Here is an 18,110-nt window from a genome sequence, read left to right as displayed (position 1 = left end):
GTGATTTATTTATTGCCCATGTTGGTGTGGTGGGATAGGCTAATTGTTGATGCATTTAAATGTTCCTTGGAATCTCGTATTTACAGTTCTGAAGTCGTAAATATGACATGATTGTGTTCAAGTGCTTTTAAAGTCAGAACAATTCTTCAACATTACATTTTAGCTAACTAGATGAGCTAGCTAACGTCGCAGATATTAAAGTTGGCTAATCTGCTAATGTTGAGAATTGGACAAACCAGCTACATTATCCACATTGTCAAAGTTTGACATTGTTTTATATTTTAGTTGAAAAGGTGTAAGGTCAGTAATGAAACGCCACAAGTTGTTATTTCCCAGTTGGAACCTCATATTTCTGAATGTCTAACACTTGACGGCAGCATGTGTTCTTTTTTGTGATGCTCTTTGTTTGTGGTTCTTAGAGTTACAATAACACAATTGTCCATGAATTGATGGATGTCTAAAAAGGAAAGTTCCCCCACCTGAATAGGGGCAATTGGTGGAATGAGTACTTGTTCAGGTTAGGCTTAAATTGTGAGATTAAATAGGTCTGGCTGACTTGAGATAGTGGGTTGAGGTCATCCTCCCATGTAATTGTGAATCAGTAACCCCTTGACAACGCCTTAGCAATAGCATGACCACGTGCACGCACACACAGACATCCCATTGCTCGATCTACAGTAACAAGCCCAGCCAGAGACCTCTTACAAAAGGTTTCACCCTTTCAACCGGTCCGCTTGACTTCCCTTGGTAATTGGACACTTCTGTTTTCTGTAAACCAGCTTAAGAAAAGGATTTCATGTGTAGGAGGACTTCACATGGACCACGTGATATGTTGTAAAACAGCTGTCTGTAGAGTAAATCTAGTCAAACAGTCCACTGGCAACACTGGTTGAATCAACGTTGTTCCCACGTTATGTCAATGAAATTACATTGATGCTACATGGAATATGCGTTGAATTGATGTGTGTGCCCAGGTGGATAGCCTTCTTTCTCTACCCCACCTTCTCAACAAGCTTCATAGAATAACCTAAGATTATTCATTAGGGAACACACCCAAAAAACGTTAAAACATTTGTAACATAAAATAAGTGTTTATTATTTCTTAGCTACATTTTCTACTGCGGTGCCTAATGAACACAGCCCAGGATGAAGTAATTTAAGACAAGACTACTTTCTGATGCATGAACCCACTGAGCAAAACCTGGTTGAATCAATGTTGATGACACATCATTTAAAAACAGAATTCAATTTGTTTACATTGAATCGATATGGAAAACTAAAAAATGACATGGAGACATTTTTTAAATTTCAAGTTGGATTCACGTTAGTTGTCAACTCAACCACATGTAAATCAAAACAACACATTGAACTCCTACAAAATTCTGTTTTCATGTACTTTACAATTCTACTTATATGTGTGGTTTTGAAAATAAATATATTATTATCTGGCCATACCCACGATTAAGACATCAGATATATAATCCACAGTTGCTCCGCACATCCTCAAAATAAATAAACATGAAAAAATATGATATATTAGTCAGATGTGAGGGTCTTGTGTCATGCTATGGGCCTCCAATAATAACCCCCAGCTGGCTCATTACCAAGTCTCAATAGAATTCACATCAACTGTTAAGAAACCATTTAGCCACAACTGAAGAGCCTATGGACTGTGACTTTACCCAACTAGAACACATGAAATCAATCAATAACTGGGGTTTGAAGGTCAATTTTATTAATTCAGCCTGTGAACTCAATACTGTGCTGGAAATACTAAGTACACATGTACGGTGGGTGACAAGAGTGTGACTGATGCCACGTTGAATAGGGGATCCATTATTGTGAAACTAGAACATGGGGTATCCAGCGAAGGTTTGAGATAGATAGGGAGCACCAACTCCTACCAAAGAGTAACCGGGTGTACAGACTTTTGCTCCAACCCAACACTAACACACTTGATTAGGCTAATCGTGGTCCATATTGAAGAATGTCAACGGTTGATTATGTGAAACAGCTGTGCAAGTGCTAAGTTGGAGCAAAAGCCTGCATACCCAGTAGCTCTCCAGGACCAGGGTTGGAGACAACTGAGCTAGACCATAGAAGTTGGCTGGTTTCACCTTCTATCATATTATGACAAAGTACGGTCATGACAGAAAAAAAACAATTAATACTTGAATGTTAAAATAGTGTAAAACAAGGCTTCACATCATCATATGCATTAGCAGCAGTGAATGTCTCATACACACACTCTCCTTTCCCTGACTGACCACGTACACACACTTAGACTTGGCCTGTATAACTTCTGACCAAGAAACCAAAGATTTCAGACCATGTCCCTTCTGAAAAGGTGCTTTGCATCACAGATAAAACCTTACTCAAAAATTACTGAAATGTTATTCAAAGAGTCTAGACTTGCTCTGTCGCTTCGCTAGATCCACAGTGACTTCAATATAGAAGTGGACGGACAGCAGTTTACAGTAGCATAAGCCTTAAAAATGGCCCTCATTCTATAGAAATCTTTTCAAGGGCTATTAACCCTAAATATCATAACACTACAGTCCATGTCCGAGCACAGAAAACTAGAGTATAGATGATCTGAGCCACAGTGTACAGTGAATACGTCAGTCTACCCGCAGTAGCTTCAAATAATATTGATCACAGTGTTTCTTGCTACAAAACAAGGTTAGCGCTTAGGAACATATGGTTGTGTGTGTTCACATTTCAGTATAGATTTCTTTAGGCGTGTATGTGTGTGTCTACCTCGAGGTATGATTCTTTGTCTATGTGTGCATCTAGGAAAGCACAGTCAGGGTGATTGTTCCCTTGGTCCTCTTCAGGATGCCCACGGCATCCTCGTGGGTGACCCCCTCCAGACTCTGTTCGTTAACAGCCATAATCTGATCCCCCCTCTTCAGATGCCCGTCCTCTGATGCTGCCCCCTGGAGAAAACACACCCACACTTTCAATTACAACCGTTTTAACTATCAATTCAAAAGGAATAGATTACATCAATCTTAAAATCACGTTTCAAGAATGTTCAAATGAGCTTGTAAGAAATACACAAATTTAGTATGATGAAGTTGTTTACCTTTAGTTTTAATGGGAGGTATTCTAACGTCAGATATGCACAAGCAAATCCCTGCAGATCTCAGGTCAGAATACTGACCTGCTTTAGTTAATTCTAAAGTATGTTTAGCAAAAAGAGGAGATTTCCCCAACCTTTCCGAACACGGTTTTCACATAAATGGGCAGGTCTCCGTGTGGGCTTCCGAAGCCACCAACGATGCTGAAGCCCAGTCCGTCTGGGCCTCTGTCCAGTGTGATGGTCTTATATTGAGGAGGTCTGTAGGACGTACAGAAATGTTGTCATTAGATATCTAGATCTGAGGAGGCTGGTGGGAGGAGCTATGAGGAAGGGCTCATTCCATTCCAGTCAATACAATGAGCCCGTCCTCCTATAGTGCCTCCCAACAGCCTCCTCTGCTAGTTCTCTTCTATTGATGTTTATCTAGCTTTTGTACGGGTTTCACAGGAACGACAGGTGTGTGTGTGTGTGTGTGTGTGTGCGTACCCCAGGTCATCGTGGAAGATGCTAGTAGCAGTAAGACCTGAGACTGAGAGTCCGGTAGCAGTTTGCTCATGAAAGGGGCCGGTCACTGTGGTATAACTCCCTGCTACCACCTGTTGGGTTTTGTGGTTGCAAGATGAGTGATACGTGAAAAGGTCATTTGGGTGTTTAATCGTTCAGTTCATCAGCTTAGTTATTGGCCTTTTACAGGAATTTGTCTCGCATTTTAGTAACGCTGAGATAAAGACAACATTAATCAACATTTGCAGACAACATGACACAGATGACGGCAACCACATCAAACAGACAGACAAGCTAGAGATAATACACAGTTATCATTGATGAAGTGGGCATTGTCGCTAAAAGATCAGTATAAGCTTACTGTAGTTGGGAGAATGACTGAACGAGAAGTATTTCACTGACCTGAAGCCCGACGGTGCCGGTGGCGTTCTTCAGCAGGGTGACGGCCTGGCTGTGGCTCATACCCTCAGTAGCAGTCCCACAGATACTGACGATAATGTCACCGATCTGGAGGTCACAAAGAAGTCACGAGGTTCAAATCAAAATGTATCAGTCACATGCGTCGGCAAACATTGTGGACGAACAGGGAAAAGCTTACTTACGAACCCTTACCCACAATGCAGAGAGAAAGACAATAGAGAAATAATCAAAGTAAAAACACATAATATTAGGCCGTCATTATAAATAAGAATTTGTTCTTAACTGTCACGATCGCTGTATGAGTGAGACCAAGGCGCAGCGTAAGTAGAGTTCCATATAATTTTAATAAGCTGAAACTCACCGAACAAAACAACAAACCGTGACGCTACTGATGTGCACTAAGACAACTAAACATAGACAAGATCCCACAACACAAATGAGGCAAATGGGAACCATATCAGGCCAACATAGACATACAAAAACCCTAGACATACAAAAACTAGGGTTTTTGTCATCTAGGGTTTTTGTAAGTCTATGTTGGCCTGATATGGTTCCCAATCAGAGACAGCTGTTTATCGTTGTCTCTGATTGGGGATCATATTTAGGTAGCCAATCTCCCCATTGTTAGTTGTGGCATATTGTCTATGTTTAGATGCCTGTCAGCACTAGTTTGTATAGCGTGTCGGTCGGTGTTTTTGTTCATTCATTAAAAAGAGACTGTAAGCATACCACTCTGTGCCTTGGTCCGATCCTGATGACGAACGTGACATTAACTGACTTGCCTAGTTAAATAAAGGTTGAATAATTTTTTCTTTGATTTCAAATATTAGAAGTAGTAAGGTTGTAATACCGATATATTTGGGTTAGAGACATAATACTAAATCGACCCCTAACCCCTACCTGCTAGGCCCTTGTAGGTGTAAACTAAGACGGGCATTGTATTGTATGCCACTTGTTGGAAGGGGTTAGCAGAAAGGAGATAGTGGTCTGTGCTGATTGAGACTAGAGATGCATTACCCCTAATCAGTCGCCTTTCAGTCAGGCATCATAAAACAATAGATTCTGGTAATGAAAGTAATACTGACTTAGTTATGATACAATGAGATAACAACTGATAACATTACTTTAGGTCATATCTAATGCAAGCGAACCATATGTATCAAAACCTCTGCTTTGTGTCTTGCCTGTTTTAGTTCACCCTGAAGGGATACCAATGTGATTGTTTTCCATTAAAGTGTAAAAAGGAAACAAAAACAGCTTCTAAAGCAAGGACTGTCTGGGAATGGTCTGAGTGGGCTTTTGAAGGGATACCAACATAGATATTCTATTCAAGACATCCACACAGGCCCTCTATTCTGTTACATTTTATGGGTAGAGTTAGATATATGGTCCCAGATGGATTACTGCTTTAGTATTGTCTGCTGCCAGTCTGTATGTGGGGGCTACAATGGTTAGTTTGTCTGTCCTTCTGCAGGAGACCATAGGCCATCGCTTTCAGCTGTGAAGGCCCTCAAGCCTAATGGGACCAACCTACGTGGTGACTTGAAACTGACTAAGGGAAGTATTTAGACTTGAGATAGAATTTTCACCCAAATCCCACATTGACGTCACTGAACGATTTATGAAAAAAGCGATGAGTTACATACAGAAATGTCAAGTCTGAATAGCTTACCGCCCCAAGTGAACCAGCCACAAGTGAACCAGCCACAAGTGAAGGGGTAATACACTTAGTTGTAAATATTCTAGAAGTTGACTTAATAGTGATGTTTGCATTTGTAGCTTTGGGGAATTTGTATGACCAACATGTCGACATGTTGAAGCTCCTGATTCCATGTGATCTGCTGAGTCTGACTTTCTATGAGGGTTCTAGAACTCAACCAACAACAGAGTCTACATAGCCCTTTTCTGTTTAACTCTTAAGGATCCGTCCCTTTCCCCCCAATCTTCTCCTAAAATGTCATGCCCAAATCTAACTGCCTGTAGCTCAGGACCTGAAGCAAGGATATGCATATTCTTGATACTATTCGAAAGGAAACACTTTGAAGTTTGTGGAATTAATGTAGGAGAATGTAACACATTAGATCTGGTAAAAGATAATACAAAGAAAACACCAACCGTTTTTTTGTATTTTTTTGTACCATCATCTTTGAAATGTAAGAGAAAGGCCATCATGTATTATTCCAGCCCAGGCGCAATTTAGATTTTGTCCACTAGATGGTAGCAGTGTATTAGCAACATTTTTAACTGATTCAATTAATCATTTTATTTCTGTTCAACATTTTGTTCAAGACGGCCCAAATGTGCCTAATTGGAATATAACTGTGCACTCTCCTCAAACAATAGCATGGTATTCTTTCACTGTAATAGCTACTGTAAATTGGACAGTGCAGTTAGATGTCACATCTGCTCCTGCAACGCACTCTACTGCTCATCCTGTGTCTCCTTGACCTGCCGCCACTCCCCCAGTACTCTCCCTCTTTTCTCTCTCTCTCTGTTTGTGTGTGATTGTGTGGGCAGAGACAGGTGTGCTGGAATCAGAGCTGATCCCCACCAGCTGCAACCTGTTACATAATCAAGACCTCTACAAATACTAAGCCATGCCAATTCCACACTGCTAGATCATAATCTCTGCTCAGTCAGTCTACGGTTCGAGCCGTTTGGATACTAATCAGATCCTGTTGTGCCTGTTTTCCTCTCCGCTACAGTTCTGCCCGCTCTGACTCTGGTCCCTGTCTCCAGTCCAATGTCTCGTCATCCTGCTACTCTGTCCTGGATTCCGCACTCTACTGCTCCCTTGGATTCCCCTCTGGACCTGCTTACCCTGTCTCAACCCCTCTCGCTCCAGCCTCAGCCTCCGCACCTGGTTTCCAGCAACCCTGACCTGCACTCCATCTCCCCCCTGTGTTTCAATAAATACCTTGGTTACTTCATCCCAGTCTCCTCGTCTGAGTCTGCTCTTGGGTTCCCCTCTTCCACTCCGTGTAACAATAGATTAACAAGAATTGAAGATTTCTGCCAATATCAGATATGTCTATGTACTGGGAAATGCTCTTGTTACTTACGAAATCATGCTAATCGCATTAGCCTATATTAGCTCAACCGTCCCGTGGATGGGACACCGATCCCAAAGAAGTGAATAACTTTTCAAGTTCATAACTGTGCACTCTGCTCAAACAATAGCATGGTATTATTTCACTGTAATAGCTACTGTAAATTGGACAGTACAGCTAGATTAACAAGAATTTAAGCTTTCTGCCAATATCAGATATGTCTATGTCCTTGGAAATGTTTTTGTTACTTACAACCTCATGCTAATTGCATTAGCGCACATTAGCTCAACTGTCCCGTGCGTGGGACACCGATCTGCAGAGATCCTTATTAACAGGACCCTACTGCTGCTGCTGTACCAACCCACCTTGAGTTTGTGTGTCTGGACAACGAGGCTAGTAGGGTTTATCATGGCGATGAAGATGGGCACATCACCCAGGGGACTGCCCACTCCACCCGCAATACTGATGCCCAAGGAATCAGTGGGACCCTATGAGGAAAGACAACCAATTACATAAAGTACTTCAAAATCCCTATAACCACAAGGTGTAGTAAGTTACCCCCCTAAAGACAAATAAAACACATATAGAAACAGTAGTAGTGAAAAACCAGTACAATCCGTATGTTGCATCTATCTTAATACAAGGACAAGCTAAAAACTGTTTTGTTTTTCCAAATAATGATGAATATTATAAAAGAACACTGACCTTAGTGAATTCAACACTTCTGATCTCCTGGTGGTCCAGTGCTGTGCAAACAACAACAGTAAACAGCCCAAATGAATCAAGATAAATGAATCAAGCCAGCTTCAGTTTTCCAATCCACCACATGTTAACTGAAAATGTCTTACACTCCTGATTTGTGTGTTGTAAGCTGTCACAGTCCACTTGCAGGCTTCCAGAGGAGGCTGACAGAGAGTGAGGGGTCACCTTGCAGCTGCCTGTGTCACTCATCTACCCAAATACAAGGGAAGAGAAACTTAAAATGAGTGGCATAAGTTTCTTTAATTCTTTTCATTTTGGAGCTAGCAATATGACATAGAGGCAGGAGAAGAACTGGGGTGTATTCAGTGAGCTGAAATCATCAGATATAATTTCAATTAATAGAGCTGACAGGGTGTCCCTATTCTACATGGGTCATATCTGTTAGATGCATTTCTATCTGAACATGCTGTAATGTTGCCCCCTAAACAGCCCCCAGCATATAATTAAGGTCCAGAAAACAAAATGGCAGCTTACCTGACTGTTCTGTGAGAACCTCCTCTCAGAGTGGAAGGGCCCCGCTTTAAATCTGCCCACCTCCATCACTATGGGTCCCACACCACACTGTAAACACAAACATGTAAACACATCAAATGTTTTTTAACTAAACAAACCATTCAAATAACAGATACTAGTGACGTATTCTACACCAACTGGTGGGAAAAGAGCCAAAACAACACACTTTAACAAATTCCCCAATACATAAATTATTAACAATTTGTAACTTAATATGAGACAACAAACACATTGAACCAAGCCTGGCCCCAGATCTGTTTGTGCTTTATAGCCAAACCTGTGGTAATGTATATGTATCTAGCAAGATGGCAAAAATAGATCTGGGACCAGGCTTAATTTGACCCAGATGGGACTTCCCATGGTTTCTATATAGGCTCACCTTCAGCAGCTCGGCCACTAACTCCTGGGTAGCATTTCTGACGTCCTCCTTGTTGACGGACAGGATCTGGTCTCCCTGCATCAGCCTCCCGTCACTCTCCACCACGCCCCCTTTCACTATGTCGGACACAAACACCCCTGTGTCGTTCCTGTTGGGGATAGAAACATCATGATATGAGTGAACCAGGGTTTATGTTATGTTCGTGTGAGTGCTTGGTGTCTCTGTGAATGTGTCTGTCATTTGTGTGTGAGCATTTTGTAGTTAGGGTTAGATAGATACAAGATCAAATCAAATGATGTACTTTTAAGTGTCATAATTGTTTGTGTCGTCACAAAATGTTGTATTTAACTAATAGGCTGTGGAAATAATTGTCCTCTCTGAGGAAAATAAGGTATCTATCTATCTATCTATCTATCTATCTATCTATCTATCTATCTATCTATCTATCTATCTATCTATCTATCTATCTATCTATCTATCTATCTATCTATCTATCTATCTATCGCCACCTGCTGTAGTTGGTTGACATTCATTTTGTTTTACCCCAGTAAGAGGCATGGCGGTTCAGTATCTGTAGGTTAAAGTAAAGCAGGGTCCAAAGCAGCATAGAATGACCCAAATACACTGAAGGCAAACCCGGGTAAAAAGCCAGGGTATCAGGCCTGGTGTATGTTGGGCTTGTCTATCTACTAGGGCAAGGGCTGGGTATCTTTGGGAATTTGTTCTGTTCCGATACCCGTTCCAGTTATGACTCTTATATTCGGTACCGGTTGGAGAGTTTCCTTTTTCGATCCATATGTTGAATGAAAAACACATTTAAATCTTGAAATGCCTAATATGATTTTTGAGCAACTCGTCAATTCACTGACCGATGTCAATCACTGAGTTAGGAAAGGTCAAACACATTGAACCCTGCTGCTTAACAACCTGTGGCCTACAAGCACACGCACACACACACACACACACACACACACACACACACACACACACACACACACACACACACACACACACACACACACACACACACACACACACACACACACACACACACACACACACACACACACACACACACACAGCTCTAGTGAGTCTAATAGGGGATTAGTAAATCTCTGATGGGTTGTGTAATGACTCGACATCCTAAATACTTGAGGCGCCCTCCATCCTAGTAAAAGAAAGCTTATCTCCAACATTCTTACAGACATCCATTTTAGGACATCCATTATTTACGATGTACATTTTAGGACATCCTTGTTAGCGGTGCACATTTTAAGACCTCCTTTTTGCGGGGTACATTTCAGGAAATCCCATAAATGTTTTCAGTCAAACGTCCCTAGAAGACGTATAGGTTCTAGTACCTTCTCCCCACGATACTGAGGCCCAGGCCCTGGCCGGGCTTCTTGTTCAGCTCCACGGTGAAGGCATCCCACAGGTCCTCCTCCTTGTACTGAGCCTCGTCCCTGTAAACACTGAGACGCACCCGCTGAGGGGTCTGGCGCAGCACGTTGATAGCTTCATCATGAGTGGCGACGCGCAGGTCAATGCCATTCACCTGTGGAGAGAGGGAGGGAGGGAGGAGATGAAAAAGGAAAGGATAGAGATATATATATATAGAGAGAGAGAGATATATAGAGAGAGATATATATAGAGAGAGATATGGAGAGAGAGATATATATATATATATGAGAGAGAGAGAGAGAGAGAGAGAGAGAGAGAGAGAGAGAGAAAATAAATCACACGTCAACCATCCAAGGCCTAGCTAAGGTCGACCGCTGTTCAACAGAGTTTAGAAAATGAGAATCATGTAGCTATGAGCTTTGCTTTATATCACCTGAACTCCAGAGCGAGAGAGATTGCAAGAGAAAGAGCGAGAGATTGCGAGAGAGAGAGAAAAACAGATTTGTCCATTTAAAAATGTTGCAGCAAGAGTACAATCAATAGCATTTGATATTGTTCCTATGTATATAAACACTGTAGACTGAAACACATTGACAAATATGAATATTGGTGAAGGATGTGAATAGCGTGACATACACAGTCAACAGCTAGCATGAGGGTAAGTCTATACATTTTGAAAACCTTGTCTGGTAATAACACCATAATGTACTTAGCTTAGAGCTGAGAACCGCAACCTATTCTCAGGGTCCATATCAAGGGGAAATAGCCCCATTAACGCTAGCATAGCCATGCATTGCATGGCTCTTCCCATAGCAGACTGAAATGGGCCACTAATGACATTGGTTCTGCTTGAACCACAGAATGGGTGGCCACTCTTTCACTTTTCCCCTTGACCCTATCATGAGCAGTATGAATACTACGGCTTGGCTGGTGGCCCAAAGTGAATTACTGAGGGGGGGGGGGTAATTAAGTCATAAGGGTGTGTGTGTGTTTGCGTGCGCTGAAAGGGGTTGAATGAGCTACCATGACTAACTGCCCCAGTCACACCCCTAGTCTCCATAACAAAGCAAAGGGCAAAGGGGTGGCTGTCAGAGAGTTAAGCTGGCTTTTAAGATGTCATTCTATATATCATGCCATCTATACATGCTGACTGTTTATACATTATACATACAATTTGAGATGTTATATATGATTCAAGCGAAATTGCAAAGTTCTTCTTTAGACTATGAACCAATTCCTTAGATTCTTAAGATTCACGTACATATTGCAACACAATATTATACCAGAGAGTGAAATATGTGCCTTTATCTCAAGTTAGGATCGGGTTCTCCTATCTGATATAGTCCATCACACTGGATTGCTGAAGATGTACGGGCCTGGCCAAATAGTCTCAGAGTAGGAGTGCTGATCTAGGATCTGTTCAGCCTTTCATCCCATAATGAGATTACAGCGATGGGGAGGGGGGGGGTCTGAACCTAAATGATGAAAGTGTTCCAATACCTCCAGGATCTGGTCCCCAGCCCAAAGTCTCCCATCTTTGGAGGCAGCTCCGTCCTCATAGACCTCGTGAATGATGATGGTCCCCTGGAGAAAGAGAAGCGAAAGAAAGAAGAGTATGAGAGAGGCGAAAAAACAAGTGACGAAATCGGAGAGGTGTGTGGTTAGAGGGAAGGAGAAATAGAAGGCAGAGGGAGGAGGGATGAACGAAGATTAAATTGAGAGACATTGTCAGAGAGAGAGAGAGAGAAATGAAGATCATATAATAACAAGACATGAGAGGCAGAGTGGAACAGGTTGGCTGGAGTCTGTGTTTGTGGGTGTCCATGGGGGAGGGGTCTGTGGGAGGTGGGTCATTCTCAGGTCAACGGTCACATTCCAGGCCTGGATATTGTCTCCTGTGGCTGAGGCTAGTCAAATGGCTATTCCTCAGGCCTGGCTGAGCAAACAGAATGGAGGGGAGAGAGGAGCAGCGGTGTGTGTGTGTGTATGTGACAGACTGCATCACTTCCTATATTCCTTTGCCATTCCACTGCCTCCACAGCTATTTCCGCCCGGGATACTACTAGCAGCTCTAATAGCACAAGAACAAAAGAGGGTGGCACATCTTTCAACTTTGTGTCATTATTTAAGTAGTAGTGGGTCTTCTCCTAATGTTGGTGTTAGTGGTTGAACACATTATGTATTGTAATAAATATATAGAATTGGACAAAAACACATTGTAAATTCGGGTTTTAAAACTACAGATAAAACTATGTACATATGTAAAACTATGTAAAACTAACCCATATTCTTTGTCAGTATCTGTGAATTTGCAGTCTGATAATTGAGATCCAACAACCGTTCTGTCATAGATTACTCAGAAATACAAGTTCAGATATTATTCTATAACACAAGTGGACACTTCAAAAGCCCACAGTCATATCCACAGTCATCACAGAGCTGCTTTGATGAAAAGTTCCTTGGTCATGGTCTTTGGCCTACCAGTAGAGTGTCACAGCCCCCCACGATGCTGAGGCCCAGGCCTGTGCGGCCCTTGGATATGTCTATGGTGGTCTCACAGCCGGGGATGATGGGACAGGTCACAGGGTCAGAGGAAGCCAGAGTGCCAGGGGTGGACGAGCGACTAGAGCCTGATGAGAGAGAGTGGGAAATTGAGATGAAAGGATCAAATAAATATATGCCTAGCCTGGTCCCAGATCTGTGTGTGCTTTTAGCCAACTCCTCTGATTATTATTGGCATGCCATTCAATATACCCCAATGACAAAAATATTGGCTAAAGCACATATCCATTCGATGCCAGGCTGAAGTCAGACTAAAATCTCTTCCGACACTGTTGACAAGGTATACAGTGCATTCAGAAAGTATCCAGACCCCTTCACTTTTTTCACATTTTGTTACATTACAGCCTTATTCTATTAAATCCTCCCCCCCCCCCCATCAATCTACACACAATACCCCATAAAGACAAAGCAAAAACCTTTTTTTTTAAATAAAAAAACAACAACATTTTAACACATTTAAAAAATAAAGAAAAACTGAATTCTGAAATTTACTGTATACGGTATATTTAGGTAATATTGCTCTTTGGAGTTTTGGCTGGGTTTGTGTATAAGCACTTTGTGATAACTATTGATGTAAAAAGAGCTTTACAAATACATTTGAGTGATTGAATATTATAATTTTTAATAATACTGTATCTGGTTTATTCTCCATTATGTAAATCAACAGAAACAGTATTGACTAACAATCACAGACGAGATTTCTATACCAAGTGATTGGTATTGAAGTTGGGGGCACTTGCCCTATAAGCATATAACTCTGCTCTATCTAACTGAGTGAATCATACTTCTTTCAGATTTTGTGTTATAACTAGCTCCAATATTTAAGTGTAAAACATCCTCAGTTAGGTTGTTTATGCTTAATAAACCCAATTGCTAATGATCTATCACATTTCCTCCTGACAACACATGACAAGTGGTTTACTCACTCCTGATTGGCTCTGACTCAGACTGGCCCAGGGTAGCCATGGAGATTCTATGAATGCTGGCTCGGCTGGTTGCCTGACCAGTACAGTGAGGGAGAAGGGGCGATGACTTGTCTGTGCAGATAGTCAATTTCACGGAGCTTTTGGCCTTCTTCAGTAAAGAGTGGACCTGAAATGTAGGAAAAAAACATGCTTAGAAAAAGAAGTGCTATCTAGAACCTAAAAGCATTATTTAGCTGTTCCCTTTGGAGAACCCATTTTGGTTCCAGGTAGAACCCCTTTGGGCTCCAAGTATAACCCTTTTCACAGAAGGTTCTACTTAGAACCCAATAGGGTTCTACATGGAACCAAAAAGGGTTCTAGCTGGAACCAAAAATAGTTCTACCTGGAACCAAAATGGCTTATCCTATGGGGACAGCCGAATAACCATTTTGGAACACTTTTTCTAAGAGTGTAGTCCCCAACAGATGGTCTATGTACGGGATAATAAACGAAGGGCTATGCGTTTTATGGAAAATAATGAACGACGTGAAAGGTGTGTTCGACGACACGCTAGCGGAGTGGAACTGACCTTTCACGGAGTTGCATTATTTTTCAGAGAATGCATAGACCCCCGAGTTGATTATCCCTTTTATACCAAGGCTATAATTGACCACATTTGAAATGTGTTAATTTGTTCAACATCCACTGAAGTAGCTAGCAAGTTGCCGTGGTGACTAAACAAAAAGACTTGCTAGTTGAGCTAATCAAATCATCAGTCCTAGCTTGCTATTATGAATTGTAAAAATGAACTAATAGCCATTGAATTCTACATTAAATTATACAGTGGGGCAAAAAGTATTTAGTCAGCCACCAATTGTGCAAGTTCTCCTACTTAAAAAGATGAGGGAGGTCTGTAATTTTCATCATAGGTACACTTCAACTATGACAGACAAAATGAGAAAAAAAATCCAGAAAATCACATTGTAGGATTTTTAATGAATGAATTTGCAAATTATGGTGGAAAATAAGTATTTGGTCACCTACAAACAAACAAGCAAGATTTCTGGCTCTCACATACCTGTAACTTCTTCTTTAAGAGGCTCCTCTGTCCTCCACTCGTTACCTGTACTAATGGCACTGATTTGAACTTGTTATCAGTATAAAATACACCTGTCCACAACCTCAAACAGTCACACTCCAAACTCCACTATGGCCAAGACCAAAGAGCTGTCAAAGGACACCAGAAACACAATTGTAGACCTGCACCGGGCTGGGAAGACTGAATCTGCAATAGGTAAGCAGCTTGGTTTGAAGAAATCAACTGTGGGAGCAATTATTAGAAAATGGAAGACATACAAGACCACTGATAATCTCCCTCGATCTGGGGCTCCACGCAAGATCTCACCCCGTGGGGTCAAAATGATCACAAGAACGGTGAGCAAAAATCCCAGAACCACATGGGTGGACCTAGTGAATGACCTGCAGAGAGCTGGGACCAAAGTAACAAAGGCTACCATTAGTAACACACTACGCCGCCTGGGACTCAAATCCTGCAGTGCCAGACGTGTCCCCCTGCTTAAGCCAGTACATGCCCAGGCCCGTCTGAAGTTTGCAAGAGAGCATTTGGATGATCCAGAAGAAGATTGGGAGAATGTGATATGGTCAGATGAAACCAAAATATAACATTTTGGTAAAAACTCAACTCGTAGTGTTTGGAGGACAAAGAATGCTGAGTTGCATCCAAAGAACACCATACCTACTGTGAAGCATGGGGGTGGAAACATCATGCTTTGGGGCTGTTTTTCTGCAAAGGGACCAGGACAACTGATCCGTGTAAAGGAAAGAATGAATGGGGCAATGTATCATGAGATTTTGAGTGAAAACCTCTTTCCATCAGCAAGGGCATTGAAGATGAAACGTGGCTGGATCTTTCAGCATGACAATGATCCCAAACACACCGCCCGGGCAACGAAGGAGTGGCTTCGTAAGAAACATTTCAAGGTCCTGGAGTGGCCTAGCCAGTCTCCAGATCTCAACCCCATAGAAAATCTTTGGAGGGAGTTGCCCAGCAACAGCCCCAAAACATCACTGCTCTAGAGGAGATCTGCATGGAGGAATGGGCCGAAATACCAGCAACAGTGTGTGAAAACATTGTGAAGACTTACAGAAAACGTTTGACCTCTGTCCTTGCCAACAAAGGGTATATAACAAAGTATTGAGATAAACTTTTGTTATTGACCAAATACTTATTTTCCACCATAACTTGCAAATAAATTCATAAAAAATACTGTGAAATCAATGTGATTTTCTGGATTTTTTTTCTTATTTTGTCTGTCATAGTTGAAGTGTACCTATGATGAAAATTACAGGCCTCTCTCATCTTTTTAAGTGGGAGAGCTTGCACAATTGGTGGCTGACAAAATACTTTTTTGCCCCACTGTATACCGGGTGGTTCGAGCCATGAATGCTGACTGTCTGACAACCATGGTATATCAGACAGTATACCACGGGTATGACAAAACATTTTTTTTTACTGCTCTAAAAAGTTGGCAACCAGTTTATAATAGCAATAAGGCACCTCGGGGGTTTGTGCTATATGGTCCATATACCACGGCCAAGGGCTGCGTCCAGGCACTCCGCATTGCGTCGTGCATAAGAACAGCCCTTATCCGTGGTATATTGGCCATATACCACACCTCCTCAGGCCTTATTACTTAACTAACACTCAGCAAGATAATCATCTAATATACATTAACCCTGGAATAGGGTGTGGGTCTAAAATGGCTGCAGAGGCAGCTCTTACCCTGTCCACAGTGTAGCCCATCACTGGCTTATCCTCCACAGCCAGGAGTTTATCTCCAGATTTGATGCTGCCGTCCTGCATAGAGAAATACGGGACTGGTGTCAGAGAATGTTTTGCAATGGGTAATATGTGGGCAACCAATTAGCATAACATGTAGGATTGTCCAATAGGATTTTCTGTAGAGTATTGTTCTTTAAAACTAGTCATGGACCACTACTCTGCCCTACCAAGCAAACAGGCAGTAACTGCTCATAGCGTGGAACTGAGAAATATGCCTTTAATTTACCTTGGTTTCACAGTAACTTTATGCAGTTACAGCTAACATGACCCCCATTTTCTCCAAAACACATTACAATAGAGGCAGGATACTAGTCCACATGGTTAAGCATGTATTTAATGTAGCAAAATCAACATCAACTCATTTTTGATCAAATGAGCAGGTACTGCCTTTTTGCTTGATAGGGCAGGCAGGCAGTAGAGGGCATATAGGCTTTTGATCAAACCCAGCCTTTTATTGATTCAACTAATCAAGGTCCTAATCAGCAATTGCTTAGTTATTTATATTTTTGCAGACACTCTTATCGAGAGCAACTTATAGTAGATTCATTTTCAAATTTTTATCTTCCATACTGGTCCCACATGGGAATTGAACCCATGACCCTGACGTTTGCAAATGCCATGTTCTACCAAACGAGCCACATGTGACCAATAATAGTAGGTGGTTTTGCGCTGGGCTGGAACAAAACCCTGCTCCCCTTGTGGGTCCCCCAGAACACTTCTATAGAGAATACCTCTGAATCAGAAGAGTAAGAAACAGTAGAGTGACATACCTTTCCTGCTGGTCCTTTTTCATTTATACTCTGAATCACAAGCCCATCCTTGGTGTCCTCACTGAAAGTGATGCCGAATCCACCCTCCTCCTAGAGTTAAACGATGATAATGTAGTTGAATTGTACTCAATAGCTCCCTGTCAACCATAATTATTGGCACAGTGAATCACAATTGAAAACATAATTATGCACATGAAATGTGCATGACGACACATTAAACATGAACATAGCGATCAGAAACAACATAGGTTTGTTTTATAAATTGTGAGGCATTTTGGAGCATTATGCTTCTACCGCCATCAAAGACTCTAAAGAAGCAGGGAGGTACCATCTGAACGTGACTAATACGAAACACTTGTTTATATTTTCTATGGCAAAATGTTTTGGTACGATGTGCCGTAATGAACACTATCCAGCTTCACTCAGCATCTTGATCTTTTGTTCCTGGAGAGCGAGAGGAAGTTACAGGGAAGTACGTGTCTGGTATGTGCCCAAACCAGATGTTACCTTCATACCTTGATCCTCCAATAGACCATGTGGATAGATAGCTAGGCTGAGACTCCCATCCAGGTGTTTGGCTTGTCAAAAGACCCATTAAATTAGAATAGGTTCACACCCCCCTCTCTTATTCTTTCTTTCTCTCTCTGTCTGTCTATCCTGCTCTTTCTCAGTTCCTAGGGTAGATTGCTGTCGTTCCTCGATCATTTGCTTCCTCCTCTCTCTGTCTCTCTAATAACAGACTATCCAATTAGAATAGGCCCATTTTCTCCACTCTCTCATTCTCTCTCTCTTTTACCAGCCTATTAAACTAGAATAGGCTATTTCGACCCCCCTCCCTCTCTCTCTTTCTATCACTATGGTTCTCTCTACTTCCCTTTGTTTTATGACCTCATCAA

The 18,110-nt window shown here is 41.8% G+C and overlaps 1 protein-coding gene across 4 annotated transcripts in view; it reads right to left on the bottom strand.

Moving 5' to 3' along the window:
• Positions 1-1,713: 1,713 nt before the first annotated feature.
• Positions 1,714-18,110, bottom strand: part of LOC135516326 (multiple PDZ domain protein-like) — a 74,302-nt gene continuing 57,905 nt past the window's right edge. For all 4 annotated transcript variants that reach the window (XM_064940512.1, XM_064940513.1, XM_064940515.1 and 1 more), the window contains 15 exons: positions 17,215-17,304; positions 16,385-16,459; positions 13,603-13,768; positions 12,596-12,744; positions 11,615-11,698; positions 10,075-10,268; positions 8,714-8,861; positions 8,296-8,382; positions 7,908-8,010; positions 7,765-7,805; positions 7,425-7,547; positions 3,992-4,096; positions 3,572-3,681; positions 3,220-3,343; positions 1,714-2,939 (listed from right to left, as the gene is read on the bottom strand). In XM_064940512.1, the coding sequence (XP_064796584.1) occupies positions 2,793-2,939; positions 3,220-3,343; positions 3,572-3,681; positions 3,992-4,096; positions 7,425-7,547; positions 7,765-7,805; positions 7,908-8,010; positions 8,296-8,382; positions 8,714-8,861; positions 10,075-10,268; positions 11,615-11,698; positions 12,596-12,744; positions 13,603-13,768; positions 16,385-16,459; positions 17,215-17,304 (1,746 nt within the window). In that variant the 3' untranslated portion in view covers positions 1,714-2,792. The remainder of the gene's footprint in view (positions 2,940-3,219; positions 3,344-3,571; positions 3,682-3,991; positions 4,097-7,424; positions 7,548-7,764; positions 7,806-7,907; positions 8,011-8,295; positions 8,383-8,713; positions 8,862-10,074; positions 10,269-11,614; positions 11,699-12,595; positions 12,745-13,602; positions 13,769-16,384; positions 16,460-17,214; positions 17,305-18,110) is intronic.

Source organism: Oncorhynchus masou, chromosome 27 (assembly GCF_036934945.1).
Source record: "Oncorhynchus masou masou isolate Uvic2021 chromosome 27, UVic_Omas_1.1, whole genome shotgun sequence".
NCBI lineage: Eukaryota > Metazoa > Chordata > Actinopteri > Salmoniformes > Salmonidae > Oncorhynchus > Oncorhynchus masou.
Note: the sequence above shows the minus strand (reverse complement) of the source record. Positions and strands in the feature narration are given on the sequence as shown.